At 35.1% G+C, this 20,485-nt stretch overlaps 1 protein-coding gene across 13 annotated transcripts in view; it reads left to right on the top strand.

Moving 5' to 3' along the window:
* ZMAT1 (zinc finger matrin-type 1) overlaps nt 1–20,006 on the top strand; it is a 31,672-nt gene extending 11,666 nt beyond the window's left edge. For 2 of the 13 annotated variants that reach the window (XM_038587894.1, XM_038587899.1), the window contains exons 2-7: nt 1,077–1,183; nt 5,687–5,788; nt 5,866–6,040; nt 7,610–7,678; nt 16,149–16,248; nt 17,484–20,006. In XM_038587894.1, coding sequence (XP_038443822.1) covers nt 1,077–1,183; nt 5,687–5,788; nt 5,866–6,040; nt 7,610–7,678; nt 16,149–16,248; nt 17,484–18,807 — 1,877 coding nt within the window. In that variant the 3' untranslated portion in view covers nt 18,808–20,006. Of the gene's footprint in view, nt 1–1,076; nt 1,184–5,686; nt 5,789–5,865; nt 6,041–7,609; nt 7,679–7,706; nt 7,895–8,707; nt 10,818–10,868; nt 12,584–12,703; nt 12,856–12,888; nt 15,699–16,148; nt 16,249–17,483 lie in introns of those variants that run through there. The other 11 variants (XM_038587898.1, XM_038587901.1, XM_038587895.1 and 8 more) reach the window with 10 other exon arrangements.
* Nucleotides 20,007–20,485: the final 479 nt, after the last annotated feature.

Raw genomic sequence — 20,485 nt, 5'->3', positions numbered from 1 at the left:
GTCTTATATGTGTTTTGCAAAACTTAAAATAGATAACTGTAAGGAATAAAATGTTAAATTTTCTTCCTTTTTTCCTTTTTAAATTTTCTCCTTTTTCCTTTTCTAGCCCCGTTTCCCAGAGTTAACCACTTTTAAATTTAATTTATATCTTTCCATATTTTTTTCTATGTGGTATATAATTAATTTTTGTTAGTATTGGGAACTGGATGTGTTAATAATTTTTCTTCTACAACTTTTATAGATTTAATGTATTATTGGCATTTCTCCATAAATATGTGGTATCAAGTTATTCATTTAAATAGCCAAATAGCAAGCAAAATTTTGATATTTTGTGGTTTATACCCTGTAGATAAACTAATAAACTTTGGCAGAATACATTGCAGCTGTTAAGAACCTTAGATAGAAGCATGGACCTCAAGTGTAAAGGCAGAAAGTTTCAGTATGTGTTACTAATACAGTGAGAAACGCTATAGCATAATTTCTATATATTATTACATGAACACTATAGCTTTGAGGAGCTTGTGTGAGACATGTTTTGCCAAATGGACGTGCTAGGTTTTTTTATAATAGTGGAGAATGTTTGCCCACCATAAGCAAAGATACTTGTGGTTCCAAATGATTTTTAGATAACATTGGAGTCATAGCTCTAGATAAGTGACAGTCTTAAAACAATGCTTTTCTTAGGATTATCTGCTGTAAAACAAAATTCCAAGGCTGAGTTTTTAATTTAATCCTGTCTTTCATTATTGGTACCCTAGATCATTCCATGAAGCTCATGAAGTTACTGATAACCCCATAACTTTTCCTTTGGAATGATATTGCCTAGACTTATCATACTAAATAAGTAAATCTTGCTATATCAGACATTAGAAACATACCTAATATACCCATATTAAATTGCATCCTCAATAAGCAAAAAGCTATAAGCTTTTTTTATAAGCTATAAGCAAAAAGCCTCACAGGCACTCAGATTTACGGTGACATATGAAATAATGGATAGTTGAAGAATGAAAATGATACTTCTAAATATTCATTAATGTGATATACAGTCTCACCTCCCTTTATTTTATTCATAGATACGACTTGGAATGAACAGGAAAAGACTGAACTTTATACAGATAACTTTTGTAATATATGTGGAGTGGTGCTACAGTTTGAATCACAAAGGATTTCACATTACGAGGTAGGTTAAAAATAATGGAAATAGAGTCTAAAGGAAGTTTTTATTTTATTTTTTTATGGTTTAATATATACCTGTTATTTTTACTTATTTTTTTTTTTTTTTTTTTTTTTTTATTTATTCATGATAGTCACAGAGAGAGAGAGAGAGAGAGAGAGAGAGGCAGAGACACAGGCAGAGGGAGAAGCAGGCTCCATGCACCGGGAGCCCGACGTGGGATTCGATCCCGGGTCTCCAGGATCGCGCCCTGGGCCAAAGGCAGGCGCCAAACCGCTGCGCCACCCAGGGATCCCGTTATTTTTACTTATATATTTATCCTCCAAACTCATTTAAAGGAGTTTCTTAAATGTAGCAGATCAACTTCATATTTTATCATTTCTGATTCTTATGAAAATCCTGTGAAGTAGGGAGAATTTTTTCCCTTTGATGGATGAGGAGACTGGCTCAGAGAGGGACAGTAACTAACTAGCTTAAGTTTGGGGAATTTGGGTTTAAAATTGAACTTTTTGGCTTCTTTTCTTTTCTTCACACCATTCTGCCTCCCTTTGTATTCATCAAGCTACTATATCCTTCATCCTCATTGTAAATATAAGGGAGGCATTATAAAACTGGAGTAGGAAATGATTAATATGAATAAAGGGATATTATAGGACTCCAGAGTCTTCCTTTTAGAGTAAATGAAGGCTATAAAAATAAAATGAACCGGTCTTGCACTTGACTTAGCTAACATCTTTTTTTAAAGACTTTTATTTATTTATTCATGAGAGACACAGAGAGAAAGGCAGAGACATAGGCAGAGGGAGGAGCAGGTTCCATGCAGGGAGCCTGATGCGGGACTCGATCCTGGGACTCCAGGATTACACCCTGGGCCTAAGGCAGACGCTAAACTGCTGAGCCACCCAGGGATCCCCAGCCAACATCTTTTTAAGTACAGAACCATATAATTCTAAATCTAGGAGTGGGAATGTGTAATGTTCTTACTCCTTTGGTTTATTGATTAAAAAACTGAGAGCCAGAGGCTACTGAGACTCTTTTGGTTATTGATTTTAAAAACTGAGACAAAAATGTTTGCTACTACCCTAAAAATTTTGGCACTTCATAAAGTGAAATTGGTATTTAAAACATTGCCAACCCTTTGTACTTAGTACTTTGAAAAGTCATACATTTTTCAGAAAGGTTGAATATTTGAAAAAATTTTACAGAATTCTGAACCTTCAAAAAGCTATTATGCTCTGGGTAGATTTGGGGAGAGCAAAGCTAGATTTTCTAAGAGCCACATTTGCCACTCAATATTATGAAATATGTACTTTTAAACTGAAGTGTTTGAATTCCAAAATACATTTTTGAAAAGCCATATGGTTTTAATAAGAATAGAAAATGGGCTGTACATGTCTCTTAAAATTCAATTTCTTTTGATTTTTTTCTTGATTCTATAGGTTGCCATCTTTTGGGGGTTTGTTCAAGTTGTTATTTAATTCCAATTAGTTAACATATAGTGTAATGTTGGTTTTAGGTATTACACATATTACACATATAGTGTAATATTAGTTTTAGGTATAGAATTTAGTGATTCAACATTTATGTAAAACTCCTGGTGCTCAGCACAAGTGCACTCCTCAATCCCCATCACCTATTTAACCTATCCCTCATCCACCTCCCCTCTGGTAACCATCTGTAGTTGAGTCTATTTCTTGGTTTGCCTCTATCTCTGTTTTTCCCCTTTGTTCATTTGTTTTGTTTCTTAAATTCTACATGTGAGTGAAATTATATGGTACTTGTTTTTCTCTGATGGACTTATTTCACTTAGTATTATATTCTCCTGGACTTTCTCTGATGGACTTATTTTCACTTAGTATTATATTCTCCTGTTCCATCCGTGTTGTTGCAGATGGCAAGATTTCATCCTTTTCTATGGCTGAATAATAGTCCACTGTGTGTGTGTGTGTGTGTGTGTGTGTGTGTATACATGTCTCTTAAACTTCAATTTCATATCAATTTTATTCTAGATTCAATAGATTACCATTTTTCATTTTTTCAAGTTCAATTTCATTCCAGTTAACATACAGTATAATATTAGTATGTGTACACACACACACACACACACACACTATATCTTTATCCATTCATCAGTTGATGAACATTTGGGCTCATACCATAATTTGGCTATTGTTGATAGTGTAGCATATTTTAAAATTTGAATTTCTCTGCCATCTGTAAGCTTGGTGCTTAAGCTTATTAAGTCATCAAATCAAAATTATACATAACTTTCCAGATATTTGAAAGCATTTCCATACAAACACTTTACTTGAGAAGGTGATTTTTTCCTCTTTAGTATACAACTTGGTTAATACTATCAGACCAGCTCACTATATATTATTTATTGCACATATAAAATAGAACAGTACTGTAGAAGTTTTGAATGCTTTTTAAGTTTTTATTTAAATTCCAGTTAGTTAACATACAGCTTAATATTAGTTTCAGGTGTACAGTAGAGTGATTCAACATGTCCATACAACCCCCTTCTCATCTGGACAAGTGTACTCCTTAATCCCCATCATCTATTTAACCCATCTCTCCACTCACCTCCCCTCTAGTAAACATCAATTTCTTCTCTATAGTTAAGAATCTGTTTCTTGGTTTGCTTCTCCCTCTCTTTTTTTCCCCTTTGCTTATTTGTTTTGTTTCTTAAATTCCATATAGGAGTAAAATCATATGTTGTTTGTCTTTTTCTGACTGACATATTTTCCTTAGTATTGTACTCTCCTGCTCCATCCGTGTCATTGCAAATGGCAAGATTTCATTTTTTCTGGTGGCTGAGCAATATATATATACACACACACACACACACACACACACACGCACACCACTTCTTCTTTATCCATTCATCAGTCAATGGACACTTGGGCTGTTTCCATAATTTGGCTATAACAGATAATGCTACTATAAACATAGGTGTGTGTGCATCCTTTGAATTATATATTTTTCTTTTTTTAAATTTTTTTTATTTATTTATGATAATCACAGAGAGAGAGGTGAGAGAGAGAGAGAGGCAGAGACATAGGCAGAGGGAGAAGCAGGCTCCATGCACCGGGAGCCCAACGTGGGATTCGATCCCGGGTGTCCAGGATCGCGCCCTGGGCCAAAGGCAGGCGCTAAACCACTGCGCCACCCAGGGATCCCTGAATTATATATTTTTCTATTCTTTAGGTAAATACCTAGTAGTACAATTCCTGGATCTTAGGGTAGTTCTATTTTTAACTTTCTGAAAAACCTCCATACTGTTTTCTAGAGTGCTACACCAGTTTGCATTCCCACCAACAGTGTAAGAGTGTTCCCCTTTCTCCACATCCTTGCCAACACCTGTTGTTTCTTGTCTTGTTGATTTTAGCCAAAGGCAGACGCTCAACCACGGAGCAACCCAGGTGTCCCCATAAAAATTTTAAATGACAGTAGTATATAATACTGTTTATAAGTACATGCATATGCAATGAAAGAATAAAAGCATGAAAGGAAACAATATAGATCAACTTTAAGATAATGGTTATTTATAGGGAAAGAGTGAGGAGTAAGGGATTGTGGGTATGAGGAGATAGGACTTTATACTTATAAAATTTTACATCTTTTTAAAAGGAGATCTGAAAGAACGATAGCAAAATGTTAACATCTGTTAAAACCGGGTGATGGGTATGGGCTCCAGCTATATTATTGCCTGTACTTTTCTATAAGATGGATCTATTTCATAATTTAAAATTCTGTAGATAGTGGTTGTGTCACAGCATATGCTCAGGAATGTTAGTTTCCCTTCTACCTACACCATTTTTGTTATTCTTACATAGTTCATTACACATTTTTTAGAGATTTTTCTAATATGCTTAACCTAGAAGGGTTAAAATCTTCACATAAAAGAATTTGAGAGATAGGAAGTACAGGACTGATATGACAGTTCCATGACCCCATCAGGGACCTAGGCATTTTCTGTCTTTCTGTTTTGCTGAGCTAGCTTTTGTCCTCAAGGTCCCCTATAGTCCCATGACTATTGGAACTCTGACCTTTCCAGCTTGATTCCAGAAACAGAAGGGAAGAAGTTTAGAAGGGTTTATCCCTCAGTCTGTCAAGGAGATTTCCCAGAAGTTCCACCCAGCAGTTCAGATTATATCTTACTGGCCAGAATCTAGTCACATGGTTACATTTCACTGAAAGGGAGGCTGAAACATGCAGTCTTTTAGCTGGGTATGTTGTCCAAGATGTGTAACTAAGAACAAATTTGATACTGGAAAGCAACCAGGAATCTCTGCCTAAAACAGGAATATAAAAGTTACCTCTAAATTATAGCATTATTTCATTTTACTGAGATTTAGAAATTTGAAGAAGCATGTGAAGCTCTTTCATTAACTTGGTACACACCACATTTTTACAGCTCACGAGTGCTATCCTCAAATTCAAAGAGGTGTAACTCAGGATGCCTCTGTTATTAAATAAACAAAGTCATATTATATCTTTTTTCAGAGTGAAAAACATGCTCAAAATGTTAGGTTTTATTTTCAAATGCATGGGGAACAAAATGAAGTGCCTGGTAAGAAAATGAAGATGGATGTTAGGAATTTTCAGGTGAGTGACCTATATTGATGTCGTAATTCTAAACTTTGAATTATCAAATCATTCTAACAAGATTGTGCTTATTTCAGGTGCATAGGAGTGAAGTAGTGGACAGAAACAAATTTTGTGATCTCTGCAACATGATATTTAGCTCCCCAGTTGTTGCTCAGTCTCACTATGTGGGAAAAGTCCATGCTAAAAAACTGAAGCAGTTAATGGAGGAGCATGATCAGGTATCTCCATCAGGATTTCAGCCAGAGATGGGTAAGATTACATTCACCTCTTTAGCTTCAATACAGGGTCTCTCGTTCTTTTTTTTTTTTTTTCCAACTTTGCTATCCAAGTTTTTTTTTTTTTTAATTGGAGAGACTTTCACTCTGGAGTAATAATTTGATTATTCTTCTTCCTAGTTAATCTCTTCTGTGTCTTTGTTATTTAGTATGGAGATTATTAATTGCTCACTGAATTTTAAGAAATGTTATCACCTTTCCTTTTCGGTTTATTAAATACAAATGAAAGCAAGTAATTTTCTATGCTGTTAAAGAGAAACAACAAAAAGCAGCCTGAGCTCTCCATTTCTAATCAAATCATAAAATCTTATCTCCTTCATATACTTCCCCTTGCCATCTATCTCACTTTTTTCTTTAATACTTTGTAAAACATTATCTCATATGTGTGTTCAGACTAGTATTTTCACCATAATATATTTATGGTGTCGCATTTTCTGACTATAACTATAAGCAAAAAATAAATAAGTTATGGAATCTCCCTCTACCCTAATCATTCATTCTTTTTATGAATATAAAGAAAAAATACCACCAACATCCTCAATCAGTAATGATCACTTATTTTATGCTAGATCCCAAAGATACAGAGAACTCTAAAACATTGCCTCTTTCCTCTTTCTAGTAATGTTGAGTCACCAGCACATGAGAAATTTAACCCAAAGATCTCACTTCTGGTCTAAGGTAGCAGAGTGTACCCTGGAAAACCAAACTTGTATTTTGAGAATTTTGTGTGCTAGAACAAAAAATGATTAATCCACTGGAATAAATAATTTACCACATTCCCACTAGGTTAAACACTTCAGGAATAAGGCATGCCTAGCATGGAAAATTTACCAACATTAATTTCTAACTCATATTGTAGGCCTTATCCAGCATTAAAACATACTATATTCTTAATAAATTAAACCAGAATTATTTTTAAACTTATTCTAGTCTAATTTTGTATATTTATTTTTCTTATGTCATCTAAAGGGGGTTAGAATCAGTATGCCCTATAGTAGAAAGCATCTTGTCAAGTCTTATTTTCAGTCCCCAAAATTCATCAATTTGAGCTCAGATAGGATACTAAATCTAATAGCTCTGAAATAACTATATAATTGTGGAAACACATAATTTTGTAGCCTTAAACAACTGCATAAATTTTATTTTGTTACAAACACCACAGATCTAGACTTATTGGGCTACTCAAGAAAGACACCAACTTAGAAGTTGATACCATCTGTTTTTCCCTCACTAATTTCAAGAACCATCTTAAGCTTTCATGCTTTCATCTATTTTTCTAATGAATATAATTAGCCAATGCCTGATGCTAATATTCCTTCTTGTACTTTTGTTGGAGAAACTTGGTGACAGACTTGTCTTCGAATTTCTATTCTCACAGAAGGAAATTCTTTTTAACCTGAGTACCTTTATCCAACAGCCCTGTGTGGAAAATGTCCAAAGATAGCAGGTTTTTAAATAATTCTGAATTTCCTTAATACTTTATAATGAATGCAGCTCTAATAGCTGAATATATGTTGATCACTTCTCATTACAACTATTTCAGCAGATGTGCCTCTTACTACTTCTGCAGAATCAACTTTTCTGAAGCCCCTTGCGATCAAGCCTCCTCCAGGTGGGATTAAAGACAAGACTATGCCTTCCTCTTCCAGCAGTGCTTTGGATTTGAATAATCCAAACAAGTATTGCAAGCTCTGTCCTGCTTCCTTTAATAGTCCATTAATGGCCCAGCAACATTATGTTGGGAAAAAACACAAAAGAAATGAAGCTAGGAAGAAGTTTGTAGACAAGATAAGAGAGAAACCTCTTCCAGCAAATTCAGATGCAAATGGTAAACAGTAAAAATATCCCAAAACTCTTTCATAGGAAGTTTATATTTTATAAAGCATACTGGCTTATGTATATATCATTTTGCTCTTATTGAGTAGGAAGTTGATAGTACTGATAGGATCATAGAATTTTAGATGAGTAAAGACTTCAGAGTCCATCTAGTTCTGTCTGTTAGTTTTCTAGAAAATGAGACTCAGAAAGATTTAGATGACCTTTATTAATTATAGAATCATGTATAGGTATTCCCATGGCTCCATGTTATATCATAGGTACATAAAGAAGTATTTTTAATTAGTGTCACATGATTATATTTTCAGTCACTAAGTATGGCTAAAGTGTCTCTGGGGTGTTAGGCTAGTCATTATTGGGAATACAAAGAGGATATACCATTTTCCCTGAAGGAGCAAGTGTATAAACTAGTTGGGTTAATAACACTTCATTGAAAGAGGCTACAGACATGAATTTCCGTGTACATATTTTTGGTAACTAGGGGAGTGAAGCATTATGGTTCAGAAAACCTTCATAGAGGAAGTATATGATTTAGATTGGTAGAAGTGGGAAAGAGAGAATTAACAAAGGAGATAGAGTGGCAAGAATTCAGGCACAGTAAAGATTCTGATCCTGACTGGAATAATCCACTTGCTCTTCTAACCATTTTTTTTTTCATTTTTCCCCCACAGGCACCTTCTCACTACTAGCGTATTTTATTCCTTTTTCATATTCTCTCTTCCACCCACTTCTTTTCCTCCCCTCACTGTTATTTTTCAATTCTTTTCTTACTAGACCTTTCTGCTTCATGTGAAAATGCTCATTACTCCCACCTTGAAGCCCTATTCTTCGTCATATGTAACTCCTTATGCTCTAGTTCTTCTGTTTTTGTTTTTTGTTTTTTTTCTGTTTTCTTTGGAGGCTCTTTTTTTTAAATATAATTCATTACCTAAATGTAGGTGTTCTTGTGGCTCCATTCTTGACCTTACTCTACAAACAGATCTTATCTGTTCCCCTGATTTCATCTCTTATCTGTATGCTTAATGACCTTTCTGTCAAGCTTTGGACTCCTATATCCAACTGGCAACTACTGCTTTACCTGGTTACCTCATATCCATCTCACTCTACTCAGTCATTCTGAGTAGAAACCTATAGTTAAATGTGAATCCCACAATACTACCTTCTTCACTTTTTATAATGAAACAGCAAGCCATGACTATTTTGCCTGTTCCCTTATCTCCAGTCCTACTCTTCCCATACTAGGTCAGGCCCTCAACATCTTTCCTAGAGCTTTGCTACTCAAAGTGTGGCTTGTGGTCAGCATCATCAGCATCACTTGGGAGCTTGTTAGAAAAAAAAAAAAGAATCTCAGGTCTCACTGCAGACATACTGAATCAGAAATGGCATTTTGACAAGATCCCTACGTGATTTGTATTCACAGTAACTTTTGAGAAGCACTGTTCTAGAATATTGCCACAGCCTCCTAACTACTCTCCCTGCCATCGGTTTTGTCTCTGCAGATCTACCCTCAATTTAACCACAAGAGTGTTTCACCTAGAGTGCACATCTTTCCATGTCATTCCCTATTTAAAAATCCTCAACTGTTTCTCATTTTTCTGAGGATAAAAATCTAAGCTTCATAGTTCTTTACCATCTTGTCCCTGCCTATCTTTTCCAGGCTTATCCCCTGCTACTTCTTGTCATGATCTGTATAGGTCAGAACCTGCAAACTGCTTATGGTTTCCAGTAACCGTTACCCTATTTCTTGTCTCTGTGCCCTTGTTCATGCTGTCATTTTGCCTGGAACATCTCCATGTTCCTCTTCTTTAGCTAATTCCTAATCATTCTTTAACATGCTACTTCTCAGGAAGCCTTTTCACTTCCTTCAAGACTTAACTTCTGTGCTTCCTTAGCCTGCATGTCTAATTTTCTCTCCATGTGTTTATATCTCCCACTAGAATGTAAGGCCTTTGAGGGAAGGTATTTTATGTAACTCATCTGTATTTCCAGTGCTAGAGAGAGAAACTGGCACAGAGTAGGCCTACCTCAGTAGAGATTAGTTTAATATAGAATCAGTGAACTATTAATCATGATATATTGAGTACTAACCCTGTATTTGTACTATTTTAAATTTCCTAATTAATGTGATTCAACATATCCCCAGAAGTTAGATAGAGGTCTGTGTTTTTATCTAGGATTTTAAAGAATGTTGATTTAAGCAAGTACAGATATAAAAGTGGTAGAGCTTCTGAACATAGATGTTTGGAGAAATGACAAGACTTTTACTTGTTAAGATATTCATCCTATTGCTGAAGTGAGGATATCTGAAATAAGTACCTTCTAGTTTAATGGCTGGCATTAGGTAAAATTGGAACTGAGTCAGCTATAAGAAGTGTATATAATCTGATCACATCTAAAGGGAGGGTCATATTATCATTCTGAAGTTTCAAGGTTATTAGAATAAGAGGAGGATTTGGGTGAAATTTTCTTCTGGCCAGGGAGGGAGTGCTGTCCATTAGCATAATAGAGAGAGAACAAACTTTCAGCCCTGCTTTGACTGTTCCATTTTAAGAACAGTAAACAAACAAACAAACAAACAAAAAAGAACAGTAAACAGTGAAGGATTAAAAAATAGGTAGAGAATTTAAATTAGCTAATGAGAATTTCAAAGAACAGAACAGCAGAAGCCCATATTATAAGCGAGCAAGTGGTAAAACAGATACAATTCAATATATGACACCTTAACTATTTCATTCATTACTCATTTTCTACCTTCTTTCTGTCTCTGCCTTTTTCCCTATCTGTTTTGTTTATATATGTTCCTACTATACCTAATCTCTTTCTTCATCATTCTCACTGCTTTCTTCATGTCCCTCATCCAGCCCAGATCTTATTAGCACAGGAATGGCTACCATAACGATATGGAACTAAAGTATGTATGTATTTTTTATTTATTGTATTTGTTTTATTTATCTTACTAATTTCTAGCCTCATTATTGCACTTAAATATCTCACCTTTACCTGTAACTCAACATATCTAAAATTGAATTAATCTTCTGTAAAACCAACTTGAATTTCCCAAGATTCCTGTCTTTGACAATAATACCACTATTTATTAGTCACCTACATTTGAATCTTTTAGGGCATCTTTGACTACTTAATTTTCCTATATCCTGTCCATCAATAAATCTTATCAAGTCTTATTAGAACTTTTTTTTTCCTTTCTAGACCCTGCTATTACATTTCCACTACCATCATTTCACACTTCAGTGCTGTAACAACCCTTTGGAAGGTTTTGCATATACGTCATTGTTATTCTCTCACTTGGAAGGTTTTGCATATACATCATTGTTATTCTCTCACTCCTTAGTAGCAAGATTTCAACTCTGGATCAGTTCCACAATCCACCTTTTCTACTTTTACATTCAGGATACTGAGTGATGTTATGGAAAATTATGTAAAGCTAGAGATTGGGTACCTCAACAGAGTCTTGGAATCTAATTTCTGGGGATTTGTAATCCCACTTAATCCTTTACCTTTTCCTTCGCTTTCCTCTCAGAATGATTTCAAAACCTACACCACTCTCCAAGACTCTCTTCCATTCTTCTACACTTCCCCTTCCACACCCTTCAGGTAAACTTATCTCCCATATTCAATAAGTCACCAAGTTTTGCCAGGTTTTTTTTTTTTTTTTTTTTTAGTTTTGCCAGTTTTAATAGTATATTTCACCAATCTTCCTGCTCTTCTCTATCCCTTTGTGTTCTAGCCCATGCCCTCCTTATCTCTTGCCTGGTCTAGTTATTTACATGCATGTAGTCTCCTTACTTTGAAATTTGTTCCTGTCAAATTTATCCTCTATATTGCAGCTAGAGGAGAGATTTCTCTAAAACATAGCTGACCATGTTACTTACTACTAAAAGCATTTCAAGGTTTCCCACTACACAGGATAAAAGTCTAGGCTCCTTAGCATAACATATATATCTCTCTGATCTAACACCCTTTTGCCTCTCCCATCTTGTCCTGTTATATTTTATTCTACAACAATTCCAAGTTTTAAGTTCTTATAAACAGTAATACGCTTCTATCATGCTAGTCCCTCTACGTTCAATAGTCTTCTCAACTGTTTTCATCAAGTTAACTATTTTTCATCCTTCCAAGTTTAACTAAGGCATCATCTCTTCCATTAGCCTTCTTCAGGTCCCCATACTGTGCTAAGTGCCTCTGCTTTCTTTGAGCTCCTAATACCCCTTAAGCATACCTCTTTTACCAAGTGAGACTGAAATTCTTTGTTTATATATCTGTTTCTCACTTGGATTTGTGAGCAACCTGCCCATTTTATTCATCTTGTACCCCTAGAATCTAGCATGATGCTTGGTGCCACATAGGTGCTTAGTGTTTATTGAACAGATTATTTGAAGCCAGTACATCATGCTTATTTCTGTCTCTGCCATATCTGATACTGTTTTCATCCCCTGGAATGCCTTTATCTGCCTTCCTTATAATTCAAATCTTTTCTTGTCTTCCAAGACCCATCATAACTTCCTTACTGCTTTGGCTACTGGTATTCTCCCCCTCCTCTGATTTCTCATAGACTTCACTGTTCATTGCCAATTGCATTAATTATAGACCCTTAAGTGAATTAGCCTTCTTGAGACAATGGATTATATTTTATTCTGCAATATCCATCTCAGGACTTTATATGGTAATAAGTACATAGTTTTTCTCAATATTTGCTAATTGTTTATTGAGAGGCAGTGTCATGTAGAAGGATAAATATATATTGATAGATATGTTTGAAGTCACTTAACCAGTTGTATCTCAGATTCCTCAGGTGTAAAGTGAAAATAAGGCTACTTCACAGGATTGTCAAAGGATGAAGTTGAAGCGGTATATGCAGTACCCATCACAGAATAGGTCCTTAACAAATGTTACTTTTTTTGAAATGTTTGTTCGCCTGTCATAACTTTAAAACAGGTAAATTAGACTTTTTCTGTTTTTTTTTCAAAAAGTAAATCTCACACTAAGTTGTATATTTGCTTATATGTAGCTCTCGATTGTTTTCTATTTAAACTATTAGACCAGTGGTTCTCACCTTGACTACATGTTAGCATCATGCAGGAAGCTTTTAGAAATCTCAACGCTCAGGCCATCCCTCAAATCAATTAAATTAGAATCCCTAGGACCTACACATTAGTGTTTTGTTTCCTATTTTTTAACTCTCCAGTTGATTAGAATATAAAGCTAGGATTGAGAACCACAATGTTAGACTATAAAGACATGCATTTCCCTAATCTGTGCTTTGAAAACAAAGATCTTAGTCTGGGGAGTTATAAGATAGAGCTGTGATTAGGAGAAAAATGGGCATCACAAGTGTTAGGTTATGGAAGATTCTGAAAGGTACAAGATGCAAAGAAGCTTGAGTTTCTGGAGTGAGTCAAAAACAAGGAATCTTAGCAGAGCTGAGGACAACAAAGTTAGAGAAGACCGAGGAACAGACTAAGACGGGAGAATAGAAAGTGTAAGAAACATAGTGGATAAAAGAAATTTAGAGTGTACTTATCTTGGTGAGCACTAAGTAATGTATAAAATTACTGAATCATTCTGCTGGTATACCTGAAACTAGTATAACATTATATATTAATTATATTTCAATTAAAAAAGGAAAAGAGGGTGATGGGCACTGAGGGGGCACTTGACGGGATGAGCACTGTGTGTTATGCTATATGTTGGCATATTGAACTCCAATAAAAATATATAGAAAAAATAAATAAGGAAAAGAAAAACATAGTTGAGGCATGTTACAGAAGGATTAGACCAGGAATTCTGATCTTGGAGCCAATAAATAGGCTTCATATCTTCACAGAAAGTGTTTATACCATTTATATATATTATTTTCTGAGATGTCTATATCTAGAAAAAGATAGAAAATATCAGTGTATGAAAAAGACGAGGGCTAAAGTAATAGTAATCAGACCACAGTTCCAGAACTGCCTCTCGAATTTTTATATGTGACCTGCAGTTTCTCTAGGCCCCTCTATTACCTATATTATAATCTTTTTTTAAGATTTTGTTTATTTATTCATGAGAGACACAGAGAGAGAGGCAGAGGCAGGCAGAGGGAGAAGCAGGCTCCATGCAGGGAGCCCAATGCGGGACTTGATCCTGGGACTCCGGGATCATGCCCTGAGCCAAAGGCAGACGCTCAACCCCTGCCCAGGCTTCCCAATATTATTTATAATCTTCTGATCCAATTTGTGAAGAAACAAAGGAGGAACTGAGGAGAAAATTATGTATACTATATACTGTATAAGTACTAAACAAATATGCAAAACTTCAAATATAATCTGAGTTTATAATCATAATGAAGATCATTAGCTCAATATTAGGCAGTGGTGCTCAACAATGGCTGTTTAGAAAAATCATCTAAAAACACTTTCAGAAAGTAAGAAAGCCTGGTTCCACTCCTGGAGATTCTGATTTAAATGCCCCGATGTGGAACTGTAACATGAATATTTTTAAAGTTTTCCACATGGTTCTAATGTGTAGCTAGCATTGAGAACCACGAAGCTAGAAGAAACCAGGATTCCTGCTTATCTTACATAACTTGAGTGCTCTCAAAATGTCTTGTGTTGGCCAAGTGAATCTAAGCCTTAATTTTCATACTTGTTAAATGAGGACATTAATAGTTTTATAAAAGGTTTGTCATGAGCATGCATAGTCCTAGATTTAGTCCTTTGCTTTGCAGGAAGTCCAGAATCTTCGGGGTAGATCAGCCTCAAATCAGGGACTTGCTCAGATCATAAACAAACTTGGCAAACACTGATAAATAATCAAGGAACTAGAAAGGTATTCCATTAGTGTATTTCCCGCACATTCTCTAATAATAATTACCTGGGGTATTGTTAAAATACAAATTCCCTCTCCCACAGATATTGTATCATGTCCTCCAGGGAAGGGGCTTGGGGATCTATATTTATATAATACTCTAATTCTTATCAGAGAAGTCTGGGAAACATTTTAATTTAAGTTAATACATTGTCATTCTAGTATTGATTTATGGTAGGAGGAGTATATTTTTTCAGTTCCCAGGGTTTTTAAAATTTGAATCTATCATCCAGGGTATCCCTTTTATGGTATCAAAGAATATAGGAAACAAATTATAATCAAAAAATAACTTGGTGAACACGAAATCAGAGCACTGGGAGAGAGGATAATTATAAGGAATCATTCATTCAGTCTTTGGTGTAACCTGCTGAGTTCTCCTGGTTCACTAGAGTATATGTCGGTAATAAGCAGAATCCTTGTGTTTTTCCAAGTTAGCATCTTTCTTTCCCCTTGATAATATTCTCCTGTTTCTGTGAATAATCTTTGGACAAGGCTAGTACACTTGATAATGATTAGTTTAGCATCCTTTGAATGATTAAGTTGCTGTTTGATTTAAAACATGACCTCACTTGACCCTAAAATTACTGCAGCCACCAATTTATTTCCTCTTCTTTAGAGTAGGATTATTTTATATTTAGCTTATGAAATTTATTATTTGCTACTTCTGACCAAAGAGAAAGTGGAAGGATGATGAAGTTAAGAAAATAAAGATTAATTTATCCTCTTTCAATTCTACCTAAGAAGCAGAATAGAGAGTAGATAGTATACCTATTCTATAGTTCTTAACTCTTTGGAAGTGGTAACTAGTAGTTTTGCTTTAGAATTTTGCTTTCAGCTTTATCCTGAGAGTGGGGCTCACTGAACCTCTCTCCTTTCTAAAATCTGTCTGTGGAAATTACTTTTGGTAAACTAATGCACTACAGTGATTTCAGGTAAGAGAGTAAAAATTTGTTTTTGTTTAACCTTTTGGGACATTTCAGGTTTTTCTTGGGTTGAAAGAGAATTAGGAGCAAGCAAAAAAGTTGGTTAAGGGATTAAGAGGCAAAGGTTGGTTGGGCGTACTAAATTTGAAGTGCTTGCTGCATTTCCATGTATTAACAATAGGCAAGGAGATAGCAGTTGCCTAGGAAAGAGGCCAAGGTTAGAGAAACAGTATGGTGAAATGTAAAGAATTCTGGGCTTTAAATCAAGAAGCATGGGCTTTGAGAGGTTATCTCTATTACTGATTGGCTCTTTCACTTTGACCAAGTTATTTGACATCTCTGGGTCTCATCTTTAAATTGGGAAAGTTCAGTAGATGATTTCTAGTAAATTCCTGTCCAGCTTTGGATTTTAAGTGTATCCATATTGACCTTCTTAACTTGGACTCTCTGTTTTTTCAGCATTTAGTATGAGAACCTACATTTGCCATATTTGTAATATCACCTTTACATCTTTAGAAATGTTCCGGTCCCATATGCAAGGAAGTGAACACCAAATTAAGTAAGTATCTTTTACCAAAGTGCTCCTGCAACACCAAAGAGCAGGGCTTCTGTCAAGTAACCTTGCATATATTTTACAAACTTTCTAGGCTTTCATTTCCCTATGAGTTGATACTGCTACAGTTGATGGTATTTGTCACATAGTACATGCTACTGGAATCCCCTAGGGAAGTTCTTTAGCAATGATAGTATGCTGGCAGAGCTAGATAATTGGCACCCCTCCTGACCAGACAGCATTGTCCTTCTCTGGGGAGATGCTAAAGGATCATTCTCTTGAGCCATACAAACTCAAATAATTCCTGAAAGGTTACTTAGTTCCAGGAAATAGAGTGATCTGGTCATCATCCTCCCAGTGAAGTACAGTGGCTAAGAACAAAGGTCTTGCTGTTAGATCTAGATTGGAATATCAGATTTCTCTTTCTAACAAGTGTATAACTTTGGACAGCTCTAATATGAAGTGGTTAAAATGAAATATTAAAAATATGTGTACGGTGCCTAGCCTGGCACATAATAGGAGCTCAATAAATAATTCTTCCATTTTATTCTGTTGTTTTATGGAGGAGAGGATTAAGTGGACAATTAGTGACTGATAAGTCAGGTAGCAGGATAGAGGGGCATCTAGCTATTGTATTTTTGGTTTGTTGCTTTAAAAATCAAAGCATAGTGTTTTCTGTTAATATTATATTTATTCTGTTATATGTTACTCAAAGTAGAAATACAAAATACTTAGGAGGTAAATTGTCCAATTAACCAAATTAACCTTCATTTAGACTCGTCTTTTAAATCTTAGGGTTCCAGAAATCAATAGCCATTATATATTGAGATCTCTATGTGGAACTAATTTAAACTTTTAAAATAATGGGACATTCCGATCAGACCATCTTCAGGGCACTAAATATAATTGGTCCTTTCCCACTATCCCCACATGCCTTACATTTTAAGTACTAAGACTGTAGCAGCTATGTCTGCACCTTTGTACCCATCTTCCCTTTTATCTCAGCCCTGAAAATCTTTGCGTGTATAAAAAATTGTGAGATACATGGGAGATATCTGACAATCCCTCATACTTCGTTTTGGCATAAAAAGTGATGATTTATAGCTTTTGTATTGCAGTAGGCTTTTAAAATTGGTTTGGGCTTTTGTTGTTTGTGTTTCTCTAAACTCATCTTTTTGAAAGCAAAGAAAATATTCAGAATAAAATAACCTATTAAGTAACTTCTGCTGTCTTCTTTGCAGAGAATCCATTGTTATCAATCTAGTGAAGAATTCAAAGAAGACACAAGACTCTTACCAAGATGAATATGCAGATTATATCAAAGTGCAGAAAGCCAGAGGACCAGAGTCCAAGACTTGTTTCAGAAAGATGGAAGAGGGTTCTTTGGAAACCCGTGGGTACAGGGAAGTACTTGATTCCAGATCCAGACATAGAATGTTTAAACAAAGACTCCCATGTGAGACTTTCCGAACATACCCAGGATCATACAATATTTCACAAACAGCAGAAAACCAGTTACCTCATTGCTTACCAGCTCATTCAAAGAAGACCTATGACTCTTTCCAAGATGAATTGGAAGATTATATCAAAGTGCAGAAAGCCAGAGGACTAGATCCAAAGATTTGTTTCAGAAAGGTAAGAGAGAATTCTATGGAAACCCGTGGGTACAGAGAAAGTGATTCTGGACACAGACAAAGAATGTTTGAGCATAGATTTTCACTTGAGACTTCCCAGACCTACCAACAACCATATAATATTTCACCAGTGGAAAGCCAGCTACATCACTGGTTACCAGCTCATTCAAAGAGGACTTATGATTCTTTCCAAGATGAACTTGAAGATTACATCAAAGTGCAGAAAGCCAGAGGACTAGAGCCAAAGACTTGTTTTAGAAAGATTAGTGATAGCTCTATGGAAACCCATAAGTACAAAGAAATGGTTGATTCCAGACCCAAACATAGAATGCTTGAGCAAAAACTCCCATTTGAGACTTCCCAGACCTATACAGGATCATACAGTATTTCACAAGCAGTGGAAAACCAGTTACCTCATTGCTTACCAGCTCATGACAGCAAACAGAGACTAGACTCTATGACCTCTTGTCAACCCATCAGAGACTATTTCCCAGAAAAACCAGTACCCCTGAGCCTTAGTCAACAAGAAAATAACTCTGGCCCATACGGTGTAGAATCTGAAGTTTACAAACACCTTTCCTCAGAAAACAGTACCAGTGACCATCAAGCAAGTCATAAACGGAGACATCAAAAGAGAAGAAGGCACCTGGAGAAAGGTGAAGAAAAGCCAGAGAAAGAGCAGTCCAAGCATAAAAGGAAAAAGAGTTATGGAGATACTGATCTAGAGAAGGATGAGAGCATCCGACAAAGGAAAAGAGAGGGAGATAAAGTCAGTGTCAGCTCAGGAAAGCTTAAACATCGAAAAAAGAAAAAAAGCCATGGTGTGCCCACTGAGAAAGAAGAACGTAAACACAAGAAAGAGAAAAAGAAATCTGTTGAAGAAAAGACCGAAGAGGAAATGCTTTGGGATGAATCTATTCTTGGATTTTGAACTTTTAGTTTTGTTTACCTAAGGATGAATTGAAGAAATAAGTTAATATGGATTTAGACAAACAGGAGCATCTAGTGAAGAAAAGAAACAGTGCATACAGTATCAGTTCAGAAAAGCTTAGTTTTTGTGTGTATAAATTGAAATTGAATTGAAAGAAGAAACAAACAAGCTTAAACCTACCCTCTGAGAAAGAGCATAAGAAAAACATAAGAACATAAGATAAAAGGAAATCTATTGAAGAAAATATGAGAGTCAGTGTTTTGGGATAAGTCTGTTCTAGGAATTTGAACATTTCATTTTGTTTACCTGAGGATGAATTGAGGAAATCAATTTAGAAAATGGATTTAGACAAAAAACAAGAACATCCAATGAAGAAGAGAAGAGGTGAATATGGGCATTGTCAATTTAGGAAAGTTTAGTTTTGAGGGTATAAAAATTGAAATTGAATTGAAAGAAGAAACAAGTGTAAACCTAGCCTCTGAGAAAGAAGAACATAAGAATAGAAAAGAAAATGAAACCTATTGAAGAAAGATAATGCTTTGGGATGAGTCTACTCTTGGATTTTGAATTTTTTAGTTTTGTTACCTTAAGGTTGAATTGAAGAAATAAGTTGAAGAGTTTGGTTTCATGAAATTGTTGTTATTTGAATTTTCCTAAGTGAAGAGTTAACTTTAACCTCTAACAAAAGCCAAGTGAAGTAAAAGTATTCAATATGCCTTTTCCTCAAGCTACTTTTCCTCATTTTCTTAAAAAAAAGCAAAGCAAAATTACGTTTCTTACATATAATGTAATTTTACTTAATGAGGTTGTCTTTACTTCTATTCATCAAATTGCTGTGGTGGTGAATTATTCACCCATGGGAGATAATTTATTTTAAATGAGAGAATTACCAGGCATTACAGAATCCATTCCTTGTTTGGGTTTTTGTTGGTGTTGTTGGTATTTTGTTGTTGTTGTGTTTATTTGTTTCTTGGTTTTCTCCAAGAAAAATGTATGAAGAAATTTAGACTGATTTTTTTGTTTGTTAAATCTAATTTGCAGTGTATTTTTGTATTTTCTAGTTCGGAAAGTGAAAATGAAATAGTCTATGATAAGTTTAGACGATATATAGTTTTAAAAAGCTTTCAAAAAGTACTGGTACAAAATCAGTCTATATTCTGGAAATGTTTATATTATATTAAAGTGTTTTAATTTCTACATATTGTTTTGTGTAAACAGTCATTTCCCAGCCAAAGATGATTTTATTTTAGGAGTGAGAGGGGAAATAATTAAATAGTTTGCATTGCACTTCTTGGGAGATCACAATGTCAAGTTGTAATAATTTCATTTATTCTACATTGGCTTAGTAGAAGCTGATATTCAGACTTGAGTTCAGTTTTAAGTTAAAAAATTTGGCCAACTAAATAACTTGAAACTGAAGAAGGAAGAATTTTCTAAGTGGGAGAGGGCTATGAGGGTACTTTACCTTTAAATTGTTTCATCTTGATTATTTTTTTTATGCTGGTGCTCCATTTTTATGATTAGCATCTCCTGCAAGTATTTGAACATCACCATGGCATAGTAGAAAGAGTAATCCTCAGAATCCGAATCCCAGGATTCTGGTTTCAATTGTACCATCAAGTTGCCATGTGACCTTGTGGGAATATTATCAGAATCCAACATATGTAGTCATAGGAGA

The sequence above is a fragment of the Canis lupus genome, chromosome X, assembly GCF_011100685.1.
Source record: "Canis lupus familiaris isolate Mischka breed German Shepherd chromosome X, alternate assembly UU_Cfam_GSD_1.0, whole genome shotgun sequence".
NCBI classification, from domain to species: Eukaryota; Metazoa; Chordata; class Mammalia; order Carnivora; family Canidae; genus Canis; species Canis lupus.
This window is presented reverse-complemented; position numbering and strand designations above follow the sequence as displayed.